The 17,205-nt window shown below is 47.0% G+C and overlaps 1 protein-coding gene across 1 annotated transcript in view; it reads right to left on the bottom strand.

The window, feature by feature from the left end:
- Positions 1–4,123: 4,123 nt before the first annotated feature.
- Positions 4,124–17,205, bottom strand: part of HEATR6 (HEAT repeat containing 6) — a 44,596-nt gene continuing 31,514 nt past the window's right edge. Inside the window, exons 16-20 of the mRNA XM_083348687.1 lie at positions 16,706–16,828; positions 14,095–14,219; positions 12,250–12,346; positions 7,426–7,630; positions 4,124–5,075 (exon numbers count right to left, since the gene is read on the bottom strand). Coding sequence (XP_083204813.1) covers positions 4,522–5,075; positions 7,426–7,630; positions 12,250–12,346; positions 14,095–14,219; positions 16,706–16,828 — 1,104 coding nt within the window. The 3' untranslated portion in view covers positions 4,124–4,521. The remainder of the gene's footprint in view (positions 5,076–7,425; positions 7,631–12,249; positions 12,347–14,094; positions 14,220–16,705; positions 16,829–17,205) is intronic.

Genomic DNA, 17,205 nt, shown 5'->3' with positions numbered 1-17,205 from the left:
GGACCATCAGTGTTTTAGGTTGCTGGTGTAGTACAAAGCTTGGTAAAAAATATAGTTCACTGGAGCCTGAGAAAAACATTATCTGGAACTACTTAATAATAATAATAATAGAGTTGTAAGGGACCTTGGAGGTCATCTAGTCCAACCCCCTGCTCAGGCAGGAAATCCTATACCATTTCAGACAAACGGTTGTCCAGTCTCTTCTTAAAACTTCCAGTGTTGGAGCATTCACCACTTCTGGAGGCAGGTTGTTCCACCGGTTAATTGTTCTACAGTCAGGAAGTTTCTCCTTAGTTCTAGGTTGCTTCTCTCTTTGGTTAGTTTCCATAGACTTCCTAGTCTTTAATGAGTTAAATCTACACGGTCAGAAGGAGAAAGAGGGATAATAATCTTTTTTCAGATTATTTCCATATAGACTGTGGGAATGCTGCAGACATAATATATCTTGACTTCAGCAAAGCATTTGGCAAAATATCCTACGGTATTCTGATTTAACAGGCTATTCAGCAAGGTTGGATAACATGTGTATTTGGTGTATCAGTTGGGTGCCAGAGAGTTTGGATGTGTGAGAGAAAATTAGCAGAATTCAATATAATAACGATCGAGACAAAACCTTTACTCAGGAAGAAAGAAATCAGATCCAAAGAGGAAGATCTCTGTTTATTGATTAATCAGATTTCGAAACCATCCCCCTCACCAAAGTAACTCTAAGATGGAGATACTAGGTGTAGCAATTCTATGCTTCCATTTGTTGACATTTTAGATTTTATTTTTATTTATCGGACATTTATCCTACCTTTAAAAGGTAGAAGGTTCCCCTGCACATGCGTGCTAGTCGTTTCCGACTAGGGGCCGGTGCTCATCTCCGTTTCAAAGCCAAAGAGCCAGCGCTTGTCCGAGGACATCTCCGTGGTCATGTGGCCGGCATGACTAGACGCCAAAGGCGCACGGAACCTTTATCCTTCCTTTATTATTCATAAACTCAGAGTGGTGAATATACATAATATTCTTCCTTCTCCTTAATCAGTGGAACGACTTGCCTCCAAAAGTTCCGGGTGCTCCAACGCTGGAGGTTTTTAAGAGATTGGATAATCGCTTTTCTGAAATGGCATCAAATTGCAGCAACCTGCCAATGTTTATTTTATAAGCGTAGTTCATAAGGAGTGATAAAAGGCCACGAGGCCCCTTTTATCAAGGAGGTGCTAGAAAGGGCTGCTTTGCTTTGAATGTTCCATTTGTTTGTTTTTAAATTAACAGGATTAAAAAGAAGAAGAATGAAATGGAGGTGGGAGAGGGAGCCTCACAGACTCCAAAGAGGATCTTAACATCTGCAGGGGCTGCTGACCCCTGATATACAATCAAGCTAGGGCTTTTAAAGAAAATCTGGGGATGCCCTTTAGAGCTTGGGCCAACCTTTGAAATCATTACCTCTTCACCTTTCAAAAAGCTGCAGGTTTTGGCACCTGCAGCACAGCCCAGAAATGCACCGGAGTCAAGGAAACAATCCAATTTTTTTCTTCTTTTTTTTTCTACAGAGGAAAATAAGTGTATTGACTTAGCGAGATTGTGTGACAGACCTGGGTTGTATAACTTGAAGCTACCACCTGGACCTTGGACCTTTGATTGCTCAGGGGTTGGAAGGTGATCGGTTGAGAACCAGGATGCTTCCCCTTAACTTGCCAGGAGGTGGCAAAAGGTGATCCCGTGACCCCGTGACCTGGCAACGGTCGTAACTACTAGCCAGCTGCCAAGCATCCGAATTTTGATCACGTGACCCCGGGAAATGCCGCAACGGTGGCGAGCGAAAAACAGTCGTAAGTGGCTTTTTTTCAGCGCCGTTTGTAACTTCGAACGGCCACTAAAGGAAGCGTTGTAAAGTTGAGGGCTACCTGTATGATAGTTACCAGACTCACTTAATAACTGTTTTGCTTAGTAAGTGAAATTTGGGCTCCATTTTGATCGTAAGAAGAGAGCTACCTGTCCTGGTTCCGATTAATGAGACAGTACCTGTATTTTGATTTGATTTGATATTTTTTTTTTGCAAGGCGCAGGCATTCCTTGGCATGGGTCAACGGTTAAGATCAATTAATAGGTAGCTTCTTGTACAATTTTATTTCTTAAATTTATATGCTCCCCATTTCACTATCCAAAGCAATTCTATCCACGAAGGACAAAACACACAGACACAGACGCCTGAAAATTTTTACTTATCTTTCAAAGGCCACAGCAAACTAGGAAAGGCCTGTCACTTTTCCGGCCTATAATAAATCCTACTTCCAGCTGATAAGCAAAGGGCCCTCACCTTGAAAACAATCCAAGGGAAGGATGTCAAAGGGCTGGCTTGCAAACAGAGCGAGGAGGCAAGAATCCCCATAAAACCTGCCACCTGCACACTTAAAGGTTGTTAAACCCACCCTTGTCCCAACACAATGCCTCCCCCTGAAAGCTGGAAGTCCCCCACGCACAGAGCTTACTACTCAAAGAGTCTCTGTTCTTAAAAGGTTGTGCGTGCATTGGATACAGGTTGTCCTCGACCTATGACCACCACTGAGCCCAAAATTTCTGTGGTTAAGTGAGACATTTGTTAAGTGAGCTTTGCCCCATTTTACGACCTTTTATTCCCACCGTTGTTAGGTGAATCCTTGCAGTCGATAAGTTAGTAACTCGGTTGTTAAGGGAATCTGGCTTCCCCCTTGACTTTGCTTGTCAGAGGGTTGCAAAAGAGCATCACGTGACCCCGGGGACACAGCGACGGTCGTAAGTATGAACCAGTTGCCAAGCGTCTGAATTTTGATCACGTGATCGTGGAGCTGCGACGAAGGTCGTAGGTGTGAAAAATGGCCACAAGTCACTTTCTTCAATGCTGCTGCCACTTCGAATGGTCACTAAAGGAACTGTTGTAAGTCGAGGACTACCTGTACGTTTTAGATAAAGCTCTGACGGATGAAGACAATGGGAAAGGGAAAGCTCTCACCCTAGCCTGACCCCACAAAGTATCAGGTTGACTTCTGCAGCAAAGATGAACAAAAATTGCGAGAAGCACTGGACAAAAATTCGGCAAATCTTGAACTCCTCCTGAAGGGTCTGTAATGGTGAGCAGATTCTCTATTGCCAACATGGCTGCTCTTTTACTGACCCCTCATCTTAAATGAGGGACGCGGTGGCTCAGTGGGTTAGGATGCTGAGCTTGTCGATCAGAAGGTCGGCAGTTTGGCGGGTCGAATCCCGAGTGCCGCGTAACAGAGTGAGCGCCTGTTACTCGTCCCAGCTTCTGCCAACCTAGCAGCTCGCAAGCACATAAAAATGCAAGTAGAAAAATAGGGACCACTCTGGTGGGAAGGTAAGAGCGTTCCGTGCGCCTTTGGCGTCTAGTCATGCTGGCCACATGACCACGGAGACGTCCTCGGACAAGCGCTGGCTCTTCGGCTTTGAAACGGAGATGAGCACCGGCCCCTAGAGTTGGAAACGACTAGCACGCATGTGCGGGGGAACCTTTACCTTTACCTTACGGTGGGAAGGTAACAGCATTCCATGCGCCTTTGGCGTCTAGTCATGCTGGCCACAAGACCACGGAGACGTCCTCTTCAGCTTTGAAACGGAGATGAGCACTGGCCCCTAGAGTCGGAAACGACTAGCACGCGTGTGCGGGGGAACCTTTACCTTTACCTTTACCATCCTAAATGGGCTAATATGTTAGAGGTTGGCCAAGGGACATCGCATTTAATTCTACTACTGCAGTGCAAGGCAAGGTACCGGAACGGTTTTTCCCTTTCACTGGGTTTTCCGTACTGACCCTCTACACCCGTGCTAACAATCATTCTTTAGGGCAGGGGTCTTCAAACTTGGCCCTTTTATGACTTGTGGACTTCAACTCCCAGAATTCCTCAGCCAGCGTGAGATGGGGGTGAATAAAGACCTTTAACTCACTGCGGTTATGTGTGAATCAGCAGGGCAGGACAATTGGGGACAGGCATCTCTGTGAAAGTAGGACGCAATGACAAATGGAGAGAAGAAACTATCCCTCCTCCCCCATTTTAGACTACCTTTTCCTAATCTTCAGAATAAGAGAGAAAAGATAAATAAGAGTACTTACACAAGAAGGCAAAAGAAATACGTTTAGTAACCCAATAATTTATTATTGTTCACTGAAACAGTGATATTTTTAGAGAATGTTAATACGGGGGGGGGGGTCCTTGATTAGTTGCTTTTTTTTCAAATGTATTCGTAAGATAGCAAACCCTTCCCCAATTCGTGTCATTCGCTCACATTATTCGTCTGAAGTGTTTGGAAATGAGGCAGTTGGCAAGGCAAACGCTTAAGGTACATAAAAAGGCTCTGTGGAGTTTGTCCCTGTGATTAAAAAGGGAAGGAGAGTGGAGCCACCAAACTTTTCAATTCTTCCGCAAGACACTGGCTGCGCCGTATGACTTGGGATCCCTTGGTATCTTCCTCTCTAATCTTCCTTTTTGGGGTGTTCGTAGTAAGCACAAGGCTGGCCTGGCTCCTGCTTATTTTACTGGTTTAAGCTTTGGTGAATTCTGCGGAACAGCTGTGGGTTTTCAAGAGGTCTTCTAAGTAAGCCAACGTTCCCGTTTTCACTGGGTAGCCTTCCGATGCTTCCTCCACCCTTCGCACATGCTCAATGGCCCTTTCCAGGATTTTGCCTCTTTCAGGAACGGCCTCTCCTATTCCAGCTTCCTCACCTACAGCCCCTGATTTCATATACTGCAAGATATAAAGCCGAATTATTTCTCCCTGCTCTATCACGGACCTCCTGATGTCTGGTAGGTCAGTCTGCTCGGCCAGGCTCAGCAGATGCAGCAGAGTGTGGCACAGTTGCATTCGGAGGCTAGCGCTGTATTTGAACTCCAAGAAGTCTTCGGCGTTCTCACTCCGCTGCAAAGCGGTCACCAGCGCATCCCAAATCTGGGAAAACTGCTTGGGAGTCCCGTAATGCCTCCTCTCAGAGGGCATGGAGAGAGCTGCGGCTGACTTGATGCGGACTTTAAAATTCTTACAGGACTTGACCGCAGACGTGAGGGCATCGTAGGCTTTGCCAGTCCAAGGTGCTTCTCCTAAAGAATTAAAAACAGGTAAAATTTATATATATATGAGCTGTCACTGTTGTGACTACTGCCTGTCGATGGCCTTCGGTTAGGCTGAAACAGGAAATAAAGATTTGTCCCATGTTTGGGGCCTAGCAAGGTAATCTAAATAGTTAACAAGCATTTAACACATATCTCCCTTGCTTCTCAGCTAACAAAGTGAGATAGAGCTTGTGGCCTAGAGGTAAAAACAACTGCCTAATGTGCAATCAGCCCAGGTTCGAATCTCAGAAGGGTATGGCTGACTGATGAAAACAAGTTTGAAATGCATATCAGTCTCCCTTTAATTCTTAGTTAGCAATCTAAAAAATTTACACAAATATGAGCTGTCACTGTTGTGACTACTGCCTGACGATGGCCATATATACATATATACATATGTGTGTGTGTGTGTGTGTGTGTGTGTGTGTGTGTATGTATGTATGTGTATATATATGTATGTATATATGTATGTATAATGTATATGTGTATATATATATATATATATATATATATATATATATATATATATATATATATATGTGGCTGACTGATGAGAACAAATAAGTTTGAAATGATCATATCAGTCTCCCTTTATTTTTTGTTAGCAAGCCAAAAAATTTACACAGATATGAGCTGCCACTGCTGTGGCTACTGCCTGTAGATGGCCTTGGGCTAGGCTGAAACAGGAAATAAGATTTGTCCCGTGTCTGGGACTAAGCAAGTGTATTCTGAATGCTTAACAAACATTTAACATATATGTATATATGTATACACACACACACACACACACACACACACACACACACACATATGCATATATCACTACACAAGAGCTCAGGATGTCATCACACAGCCCATTATCCAGGTCATTACAACACAAAAGACTAATGGGCACACAGCCAACACCTCTGCCACACAGGATGTTACAAAACAGCCGACTAATCCACAAACAATAACCCCATCAACCAATCAACATGTAACAACACAGCCAACCAACCCGCTTACAGCAACAAAGCAAGCACCCCACACACCCCCACCAATATTTATAGAGAGACGGCAGCTCCGACCACGCTTTGCTCGCACAAGCACAAAGCCAAAGACACCAGCCTGAAGATGATGAGTGGGACCTCGTCGAAATGTCGCCAAGACGCTATCAATCTTACCAGGGAAAAGACCCGAATACGCCAAGACCTACATACAGTACGTGTGTGTGTGTGTGTGTGTGTGTGTGTGTGTGTGTGTACGCACACAAACACACACACCAGGCTTATCAGGAAGCCAACAATTGCTCCTTGACTCCTCCAACAGGATTCGTGATGTTTTTTGTTACGGGTCCAGCAAAAATGAATGGGTTTGCTTAACGACCACAGCATTTGTTTAAGGACCACTGCATTCACTGAACAACTGTGAACGCTGGAAATTTACTTCCGGTCACGTGGGTTCCTTGACTTAACGACCATTGCAACCTACAACTGTTATTCCAATTATGGTTGTAAGTTGAGGTCTACCTGTAGGTTGCAGCTACTACAGTTAAATCCATGGGTGAGCTTTCTCCAGGAATTTGGGCAGCGTCTGTGGAAAGCAAGACGTCCCTCTTGGTCTGATCCAGCTGCCTCTCTTCATAATCTTGCACACACACACACACACCCAGTCTTTACACAGCCAGAAATTATAGCCAGTTGACACAACAAGATGGGAGGGGAAGTTGGCACTGATAAAAAGCTGGGGGGCATTTCTGTATTTACCCACGTAGTAGGGCTGTAGTGTTAGTATTTATCCTTATTATCTTTCTTACTCTCCCCTTATTGATAACACAGGTAGTCCCCGACTTATGACAACTGACCCCAAAATTTCGGTTGCTAAGCGAGAAGGTTGTTAAGTGAGTTTTGCCCCATTTTACAACTTTTCTTACCATAGTTGTTATGTTAATGACACTTTTGTTAAGTGACTCTGGCTTCCCCATTGACTTTGCTTGTCGGAAGGTGGCAAAAGGGGATCGCGTGACCCCGGGACACTGCGACCGTCGTAAATGTGAGTCCATTGCCAAGCATCTGAATTTTGATCATGTAACCATGGGGATGGTGCAATGGTCGTTAAGTGTGAAAAATGGTCATAAGTCACTTTTTTTCAGGGCTGTTTTAACTTTGAACGGTCACTACATGAGCCGCTGTAAGTGAAGGCCTACCTGTGTTACTATGATTATCATCATTCTGTTGCTTTGCATGCACACGGAGAGCTTGTGCACTGCAAACAAATTCCTTGTGTGTCTAAACACACTTTGGCCAAATAAACTATTCAATTCCACAGCACCTAAACACACGCCGTTGTTTTCACTTACCCAACGGCAAGGCAGGGTTTTTAAAGACGTTTCCGAAGGCGTAGCAGGCATTCCAGCGCACTTTCATCGTGGCGTCACTCTGCACCGTTGAAGTCAGAGCGTGGATGGATTCCTGAATGGGTTGGATGAATCTGGGGCTGGCGATGTGGGACGGCTGGAGAAAATGAAGGAGGTTTCCCAAGGCTCGGACAGCGTTGCTCTTGACCTGAAAGAGATTGGAAAACTCTGTAAAAACTAGAGCTGTTACTGCCTTCAAGCACTGAACGATGCCATTGAGTCCATCTTGCTCTGTACTCCAGCCTTTCGGGCCGCTGAGCCCGTAGGATGGACTGGGTCTTCCTGAGGACAAGGGTGCCATATTTCAAGCCATCCGCTTCCTTTCCTGCAAGCTAAGAGTGTAAAAATTTGACTGGGGTGATATCCATGGAGATTCTCAAGTCATCCAGGTCATGGTTGTCACCAAAGGTGCTTTTTCAAGAGGCAACTGGACGACGTCTTCAAAGAAAACAGAGAAAGTCCAGTTGCCTCTTGAAAAAGCATCTTTGGGACAATTGGGAAGATGTTTCTTCTGGACCGAGCAGCATGGTAGCCTGCTGGTATAAAGACGCTCGCCTCTCACTCGGAAGGTTGAGTGTTCAATTTTAATTTAATTTAATTTATTAATATTTCTATACCGCCCTTCTCCCGAAGGACTCAGGGCGGTGTACAGGGCAAGAATAAAACACAAAGCTACAAAAATTAAAAAGTAATTAAATACATGCCCATAAAAAACAATAAATACATTAATAAAACCCCAATAAAATGATAGTAAAAACCCCACCAATCCCCCCTCAGGCCAGGCCGGCTTGTTCGAACAGGTATGTTTTCAGATCGCGGCGAAAGGAGCGAAGATCGGGCGCCGTCCGGAGCTCAACCGGTAACTGGTTCCATAGCTCCGGGGCGCCCACAGAGAAAGACCTCCCCCTGGGGGCCACCAAACTACATTCTCTGACCGGTGGCACCCTGAGGAGGTCCTCTCTGTGGGAACGCACAGGGCGGAGGGAAGTTGACGCCGGCAGCAGGTGTTCCCTGAGGTACTCCGGACCCCTGCCATGTAGGGCTTTAAACACCATGACTAGTACCTTGAATCTCACCCGGAAGACAACTGGCAACCAATGCAGCTCACGGAGCAGAGGTGTGACATGGGAGTATCGGGAAACTCCCAACACAACTCTCGCGGCTGCATTCTGTGCCAGTTGGAGCTTCCGGGTGGTCCTCAAGGGCAGCCCCATGTAGAGAGCGTTGCAGTAGTCTAGACGAGAGGTCACGAGCGCGTGAGTGACTGTGCATAGATCATCCCGGCTTAGATAGGGCCGCAACTGGCGCACCAGGTGAACCTGGGCGAAAGCCCCCCTAGTCACAGCTCCTATGTGGTCTTCCAGGGTGAGCCGTGAATCTAGGAGGACTCCCAAGTTGCAAGCCCTATCTACGGGGGGTAATAATTCACCCCCCATAGCAAGAGGTGGAATGTCCGAATAAACCCGGGATGAAGGTATGCAAAGCCACTCGGTCTTGTCGGGGTTGAGTTGAAGTCTGTTCCTCCCCATCCAGACCCGAACCGCCTCCAGGCAACGGGACATCACGGTGAGGGCATCACTGGGGTGGTTTGGGGTCGAAAAGAAAAGCTGGGTATCATCAGCATACTGATGATACCCAACTCCAAAACCACGAATGATCTCACCCAGCGGTTTCATATAGATGTTGAACAGGAGAGGCGAGAGGACCGACCCCTGAGGAACTCCACAAATGAGAGACCTTGCGGTCGACCTCTGCCCTCCTGCCAACACCGACTGCGAGCGTCCCTGGAGATAGGAGGAGAACCACTGTAAAACCGTGCCTCCCACTCCCAATCCCCCAAGACGCCGCAGCAAGATACCATGGTCGATGGTATCGAAAGCCGCTGAGAGGTCTAATAGGACCAGAACAGAGGAATGCCCCGTCCCGGGCCCTCCAGAGAGTATTCACCAGCGCAACCAATGCCGTCTCCGTGCTGTACCCGGGCCTGAAACCCGATTGGTACGGGTCTAGATAATCCGCTTCATCCAGGACCAGAGGGAGCTGATGTGCCACCACACTCTCAACAACCTTCGCAAGAAAGCGAAGGTTGGAGACAGGACGAAAGTTGTTCAATACAGCTGGGTCTAAGGCAGGCTTCTTGAGGAGAGGCCTCACCACCGCCTCTTTTAAGACGGCGGGGAAGCTACCCTCACTCAAAGAAGCCGATATAACTGCCTGGAACCAGCTGCGTGTCCTCTCCCGGGCTGCATAGACCAGCCAGGAAGGGCACGGGTCCAATAAACATGTGGTGGTGCTCAGCCTCCCCATGATCCTGTCCACTTCCTCCGGAGTCACAGAATCAAACTCCTCCCAGGTGATATCGACAAGACCACCCGTGTCCTGCTCGACAGACTCTGCCCAGTCAGAGTCCAGACCGGTCTGAATCCGAGCGATTTTGTCCGACAGATGCTGGTTAAACTCCTCGGCACGACCCTGCAAGGGATCCTCCCTCACCTCCTGATTCAGGAGGGAGCGAGTCACCCTAAACAGGGCGGCCGGGCGATTATCTGCGGACGCGATAAGGGTGGCGAAGTGGTTAGACCTCGCCTCCCTTATCGCAGCGAGATAAGACCTAGTGTAGGTTCTTAGTCGCAATCGATCGGATTCGGATCGGCTGATTCTCCAACCGCTCTCTAGGCCCCGTCTCCGACGCTTCATCTCCCGGAGCTCCACGGAGAACCATGGGGCTCGACGGGATCTGCACCGGGTCAGGGGCCGCAGGGGTACAACTCGGTCAAGAGCCTCAGTGGCCGCCCTTTCCCAGGCTTCCACTAAGGCGTCTGCCGAGCTGTGAGCAAGGGAGGCAGGTGGGGACCCCAGCGCCGCCTGGAACCTCTGGGGATCCATTAAGCGTCTGGGGCAGTACCATTTGATAGGTTCCACACACCCACGGCGGGGGGTGGCAAAACGGAAGACCAGCCGCAGGAGATGATGATCGGTCCATGACAGGGGCATAACAATTGGGGAGCCCCCACCAAGATCATCTAACCACCGTCCAGATAAGAAAACTAGGTCAAGGGTGTGGCCTCCCTCATGAGTCGGTCCCGAAATTACTTGCGTCAGGTCCATGGCCGTCATGGAAGCCATGAACTCCCGAGCCAACTCAGATGATCCTCCCAGAGATGGTAGATTGAAGTCCCCCAAAACTATAAGTTTCGGGAACTCAATCACCAACCCAGAGAGGACATCGAGAAGCTCAGGCAGGGCTGCTGCTGCGTGACTAGGCGAAAGGTACACCAGCAGCAAGCCCAACTGCGCACCAGGGCCGCATCTCAAGAAGAGAGACTCACACCCGACTATCTGGGGAACGGTGGCCTCCCGTGGACACAAGGTCTCCCTCATAACAACAGCCACTCCCCCACCCCTACCCTGAGCCCGAGGCCGGTGTAGCACCCGGAAACCTGGTGGGCAAAGATCAACCAGAGGAATACCGCCCTCTGGGCCCAACCAAGTTTCCGTGATGCAAGCCAGGTCCGCCTGCTCACCCTCGACCAAGTCACGGACGAGAGGAGCTTTATTAACGACAGACCTGGCATTCAAGTACACCAGCCGGAGCTCAGGAGGCTGCACATCCTCACTCCCGGGACCTCGAGGCGGAGCCAGAGGGTCGGAGTGCCTCACCGCTTGTAAGCAGCGGAGAGACCTTCCCAGAGATCGATACGGCCCTCTGTTCCTACACCTGCTGCCATTCCCTAACGTCGTGGGAATAGGTAATCCCACGACTGGCCCTGGAGCCCCAGAAGCAACCGACCCCCGCTCCTCCCCCCCGCGATCCGCCTCAGCACTGGCCTGAATCAATCCTAGGTAGCGGCAGACATTTCTCTCCTAAGGAACAAAGGGGGAAAAAATGTGCTGCAAACTCTGTGTAGGTGTCAGGAAGGGCATCTGTCCAGTAAATGCTCAGCTCCATCCAGTCGCCTCCAACTCTATCTGGGTTGAGGTGAGAGGGATTAACTGGCCCAAAGCCACCCAGCCGGTTTCCATGCCTAAGGCAGGACTAGAACTCACAATCGCCTGGTTTCTAAGTCACCCAGCCGGGTTTTCATGTCTAAGGCAGGACTAGAACTCACAATCGCCTGGTTTCTAAGTCACCCAGCCGGTTTTCATGCCTAAGGCAGGACTAGAACTCACAATCACCTGGTTTCTAAATCACCCAGCTGGTTTTCATGCCTAAGGCAGGACTAGAACTCACAATCGCCTGGTTTCTAAGTCACCCAGCCGGTTTTCATGCCTAAGGCAGGATTAGAACTCACAATCGCCTGGTTTCTAAGTCACCCAGCTGGTTTTCATGCCTAAGGCAGGACTAGAACTCACAATCACCTGGCTTCTAAGTCACCCAGCCGGGTTTTCATGTCTAAGGCAGGACTAGAACTCACAATCGCCTGGTTTCTAAGTCACCCAGCCGGTTTTCATGCCTAAGGCAGGACTAGAACTCACAATCTCCTGGTTTCTAAGTCAGCATCTTACCTGCTACACCAAACTAGCTCTGAAGACAGAAAACCCACAATGCATCCACTTTCAAATGAAAGTCTTCCCCATTTAAACTCTGACTTTTCTGCCTTTCACAGGCTAGTCCATCTCAGCACATTATTTATTCTGACTGAATTCCTTGGTGTTGATCTTGGCATTTTCCCACTTATATGTAACCTGACAAACTTTGCCTGCCAAACTGTCCAATTCCAGCTGTGCCTCCATTGTGCACACAGGCACAAATCTGGAGATACTTGCCTTATCTTTGTCTTTCGATGCCTCAGTTGCTGATCGTAACATTTTCAGGAGTAATACGTCTGAGAACTCATCCTGGAAGCTTTGTCCCATTACTTCCCTGTTTCCCACCAAACAAAAACAAAGAAATCAGAAACAGCTCCAGCTGGATTAAAAACACCAACAAATTCAGTACCCACAGAGATCCATCTTAAAGCAGCCCCTACAATTTATTCCTTTTGTGTCCATTATGTTTAAAGAGGGCTTGATTTGGAGACATGTGAGGAGACATTAGAAAAATGTGGCATTATTTTATCTACATCTGATAAAACAAAGTGGTTTGGAGTTTTTATTCCCTTTCCTCTGTCCCTTTCAGCATGCAATTGAATTAGATATAGTATTCATTTGAAAATGGCCTCTCCGAGCTCATTCCCTTCCTTCAGGATGCCTCTGTGTGTTTTTCTTTCAATAGTACCAAAATTATGAAAGCCACCGACAGTTCCTTTTGATTATGGCCAAATAAAATATGTTAATAGCTGAAAAATGAAGCTGCAGTTGCAAAATTCAGGTAAAGGTAAAGGTAAAGGTTCCCCCGCACATGCGTGCTAGTAGTTTCCGACTCTAGGGGCCGGTGCTCATCTCTGTTTCAAAGCCGAAGAGCCAGCGCTTGTCCGAGGACATCTCCGTGGTCATGTGGCCGGCATGACTAAACACCAAAGGCGCACGGAACGCTGTTACCTTCCCACCGTAGTGGTCCCTATTTTTCTACTTGCGTTTTTACCTGCTTTCGAACTGCTAGGTTGGCAGAAGCTGGGACGAGTAACAGGCTCACTCTGTTACGTGGCACTCGGGATTCGACCTGCCAAACTGCCGACCTTCTGATCGACAAGCTCAGCGTCCTAACCCACTGAGCCACCGCGTCCCTTAAAATTCAGGTATCTCTTGACAATTTGGATACGTACAAAATCTCAAAACACAGGCTTAGGGTCTAGACCAGCGGTCCCAAACCTTTTGGGCATCAGGGATCAGTTTTGGGGAGGGCAGTTTTTCCACAGACTCTGTGTGTGGGTTTTTTTCCGCATGCTGCCTGGATCTCATGCGTGCGCAGATGGGGCTTCACTTGCTTGCATGGCCTGGTTCCTGGTAGGCCAGGGACCACTGACAGTCTGTGAACCGGGGGTTGGGGACCTCTAATCTAAACAGCACACAACTGACGCAACCATCCACTAGCTTGGTGTTTTTTGAACTTGGTAACTTTAAGAGGTGTGGACTTCAACTCCCAGAATTCCTCAGCCAGCATTCTGGGAGTTGGGAGTCCACGTTTCTTTAAAGTTGTCAAGTTTGAAAAACATTGCTGTGTAACTTCATTCAATAAACATAAAACAAGAACCGACGTCTCAAGATGGAACCTTTTTCATGATGGCATACTTGTACTAACTTTATGTCTTGGGCCTCAGAGAGTTGATTTATCTGAACATGGATTAAAAGGCTCCAAATACTCTCAGATTAAAAAAAATATCTCCAAGCCCTTTGAAACGTTAAGTTGGATTTTTGAAGCCGCAGGGTTGTCACGAATTGGACAGATAGTCCTTGCTTACTGACCACAATTTGGACCAGCAACTCAGCCGGTAAGACTGTCTCACAATTTTACTTCTGCCTTCCATGCTGCATAGTATTAATTCTGCTTGTTGCAAGTGGAAATGCACACCAGTTGCGAAGTGATCATGTGACTGAGAGACTGGTAAACGAGGACTAACTGTAATGTAAGGTTGTTTTTCTGTTTTGAACATGTGTTCCCGGAACTTAGACTCAGCATTAAAGAAAGGAAATAAAATGTTAAGAAGAAATAACCCTAAACCAGCAACCTACTTGTTGATGATTAGAGTGTCGGTCAGATTGCCCAAAGACCAAGCTGCTTTGGCACGGACGTTCGGAGAACTATCACCCAGCGAATTCAGAATTGTGTTGGCCGTGTCAGCGACAAACATCACATCCTAAGATCAGATATTGGTCATTAATGGATTGCTATTTCTTCCCACATCCTCTGCTCCATATCTGTGCAATTTCTTCCTTGGCACCATCAAAGTTGAAGAATTTGCCTTTTCCTCTTAAGGAAGCAATATTGTCTTAGAGTTCTGTTCATCATCTTATTAATCTTTCATTACAGATGAGCTATATTCCAGAAGGGAGAAGTTCTCTCAAGATGGGATCCAGCACGAGTCCAAAAGCTTGGTCCCAGAGACAGACCCAGATTGGATCTTGCAACATTATCCTGGGACACGTAGATTTGCCTTCATTTGTGTATCCAAGCCTGTCTGATCCCCTGATTTTACAAGGACTTTGGAGTAAGTTTTCATTCCATGGCTATTTAGAAGCAACTGCGGATGAAGCAATTGCCTCAAGACACGAAACATATTCTTATCCTCCTCGTAATTTTACCTTTGCATTAACTGCTTTCGTATATTTGCTGGTGACCTTGTGATTCTACGCTGCTCTTCAGAACCAAATCCTATTTGACTCTCCTTTCTTGTTGATCGCTTTCTTTTGTAACCAGGCCCCAACCTCATTTCCATTTCAATTGCTGAGCTATTTAATCTTGCATTTCCCCCCACAAGAGACAGACAGATGGACAGATGGACAATATACTCACTCACTCACTCACTCACTCACTCATTCATATGAAGGCAAATATACGTGTCCCAGAATAATGTTGCAGGATCCAATCTAGGTCGGTCACCAGGACCAGAGGTTTAGTCTTCCAAACTTTTGGACTTGTGCTGGAGCCCACCTTCAGAGAACTTCTGTCTAGCAGTGTGTGTCCTTTGGACTGTTCTATGCGTAGTATTTATATGGTGCCTGGTTGTGTGTAGCTTTTTAGTTGTTGATTGGGTTGTTGAGCCAATGACTTAGTAGCCAGCCATCAACACCCCAACCGACAACTAAAAAGCCACACACAACCAGGCACCACATAAATACTACGCACAGAATAGCCCAAAGCACGCATTCTGCCGAGAAAGACGTTCCGAACCTCAGGAGGGGCTCCAGCACCAATTCGAAAGCTCAGAAGACTAAACCTCTGGTCCCAGTGACCGACCCAGACTGGATCCTGCTTTATAAGGCTGCCCAACTCAAGGGTGATTCTTGCTTACAGTGTGAAAATCAAGGTGACTGTGGATATGCATCTCTGCCGTTTATTCAAAAGTGGTTTGTCACTGCTTTCTGCTCATGTTTCAACTCCCCTATCTGGCCCACCGTCCTGGGATTCCTTAGTAGCGCTTGCCAATTACTTTTGAGATCAACCAAGGCTGGCTAGATGCCGCCATCTGCTGAGGCAAGAGAGCTCACTTGCAAACAAAGATTTAAATGCCTGGGGTTTTTTTTTCCTGCTTTTGGACAGGACACATCGTAGGACTCCCATCCTAATGATATTTCAGAAGTCTTTGAAGACCTAGCCGATTCTCTCAGACCCGTTGCTAAGGTAAATGCTGAAGCCTTGCGGTTTTTTCTTTTTTTCTTCACTATCGATTATCTTTTCCACAAAAGCCACAAGCGGCACAAAGAGCCATGGAAAGACACACGCTCGGCATCACCAGACCAGATAGAAAGACCTGCCCATGGATTAGAGAACAAGCGAAAAATGGAATGGAAATGGGCTGGTTACACAGCAAGAAGAACTGATGGCACTCACAGAACGGATCCCGCTTGATTAAAAAGCAGCCACGGAAAGAGACCTAAAACAAGACGGATCGACGATATCAACAAGTATTGTGGGCCCAATTGGCAAAAGAAAACTCAGGACCGTTGGAAACATGCAGAAGAGGCTTTTATCCTGAAGTGGACAGACAATGGCTAAACATGATGATGATGACGATGATGATCTTTTCCAGACAAAAACAGGGTTTTTTTCTGGCTTAGTTTTATGTTTTTTTCTAATTTTTAAGGAAGAGATACCGTATTTATCGGCGTATAACACACACTTTTTCTTCCTGAAAATAGGGGGCAAATGATGTGTGCGTGTTATACGCCGATATAATGTTAATGACCCATAGTTATTTATTTGAAATTTAAGTTTTTTTCCTGAAATTTCCTTTTTAAAATGAGGTGCGTGTTATACACCGGTGCGTGTTATACGCCGATAAATACGGTATCTGGATTCGGGGGGCTCTAAAGTCATTATAGCTATTATTTCATTATCACAAATCATAAACAAGGTGGCAAAGATTTTCTACATGGTGGTTAGTATCTGGGAGAGTTGAGGGGCTTTTGTGCAGAGGGGGGGGAAAAACGGCGGGAAGCCTCACTCCGACCTGTGAGCAAATCTTGTCAACTACTCTTTGACAAAACACTGAAAGGTTTTCCCCAGCGGTACAAAACAGGATTCCTCCGTCTCCAGGTACGACGCTGCTCAGGCGGTGCCGGCTGAGGAAGTTTCGTTTCGGAGCCAGATAAAGCAAAACCCGAAACAGTTGGCGGTCTTTACCTGACGGAGGCATGGGAAGACAACGTAAACCCCGAGCGCCCGTGAAGCTGCGGCTTTCACCAGAGGATTCTCGCTGTGGCTGAGCCCAAGGAGGATCGTGATGCAGAGGATCTGCTTGTCGTCCTGCATCGACAACAGAAAAGAAGACGGCCCTTTTATTTATTTATTTATTTATTTATTTATTTATTTATTTATTTATTTATTTATTTTTGGGACTTATATGCCGCCCTATCTCCCGAAGGACTCAGGGCGGCTAACAACAATAAAAAACAACAATACAAAAATTAAAAAAAAGAATTAAATAGCCCCAAAATAAATTAACTACAGTTAAAAATTAAAACATATTTAAAAACCCATCATCAATCCAGGTCAGCCTGATGGAATAGAAAAGTTTTGAGGTCGCAGCGAAAGGACCGGAGGTCCGGGGCCATCCGGAGCTCCCGGGGGAGTTGGTTCCAAAGGGCTGGCGCTCCCACAGAGAAGGCCCTCCCCCTGGGGGT

The sequence above is a fragment of the Vipera ursinii genome (genome assembly GCF_947247035.1).
Source record: "Vipera ursinii genome assembly, chromosome: 1".
In the NCBI taxonomy this organism is placed as follows: domain Eukaryota; kingdom Metazoa; phylum Chordata; class Lepidosauria; order Squamata; family Viperidae; genus Vipera; species Vipera ursinii.
Note: the sequence above shows the minus strand (reverse complement) of the source record. Positions and strands in the feature narration are given on the sequence as shown.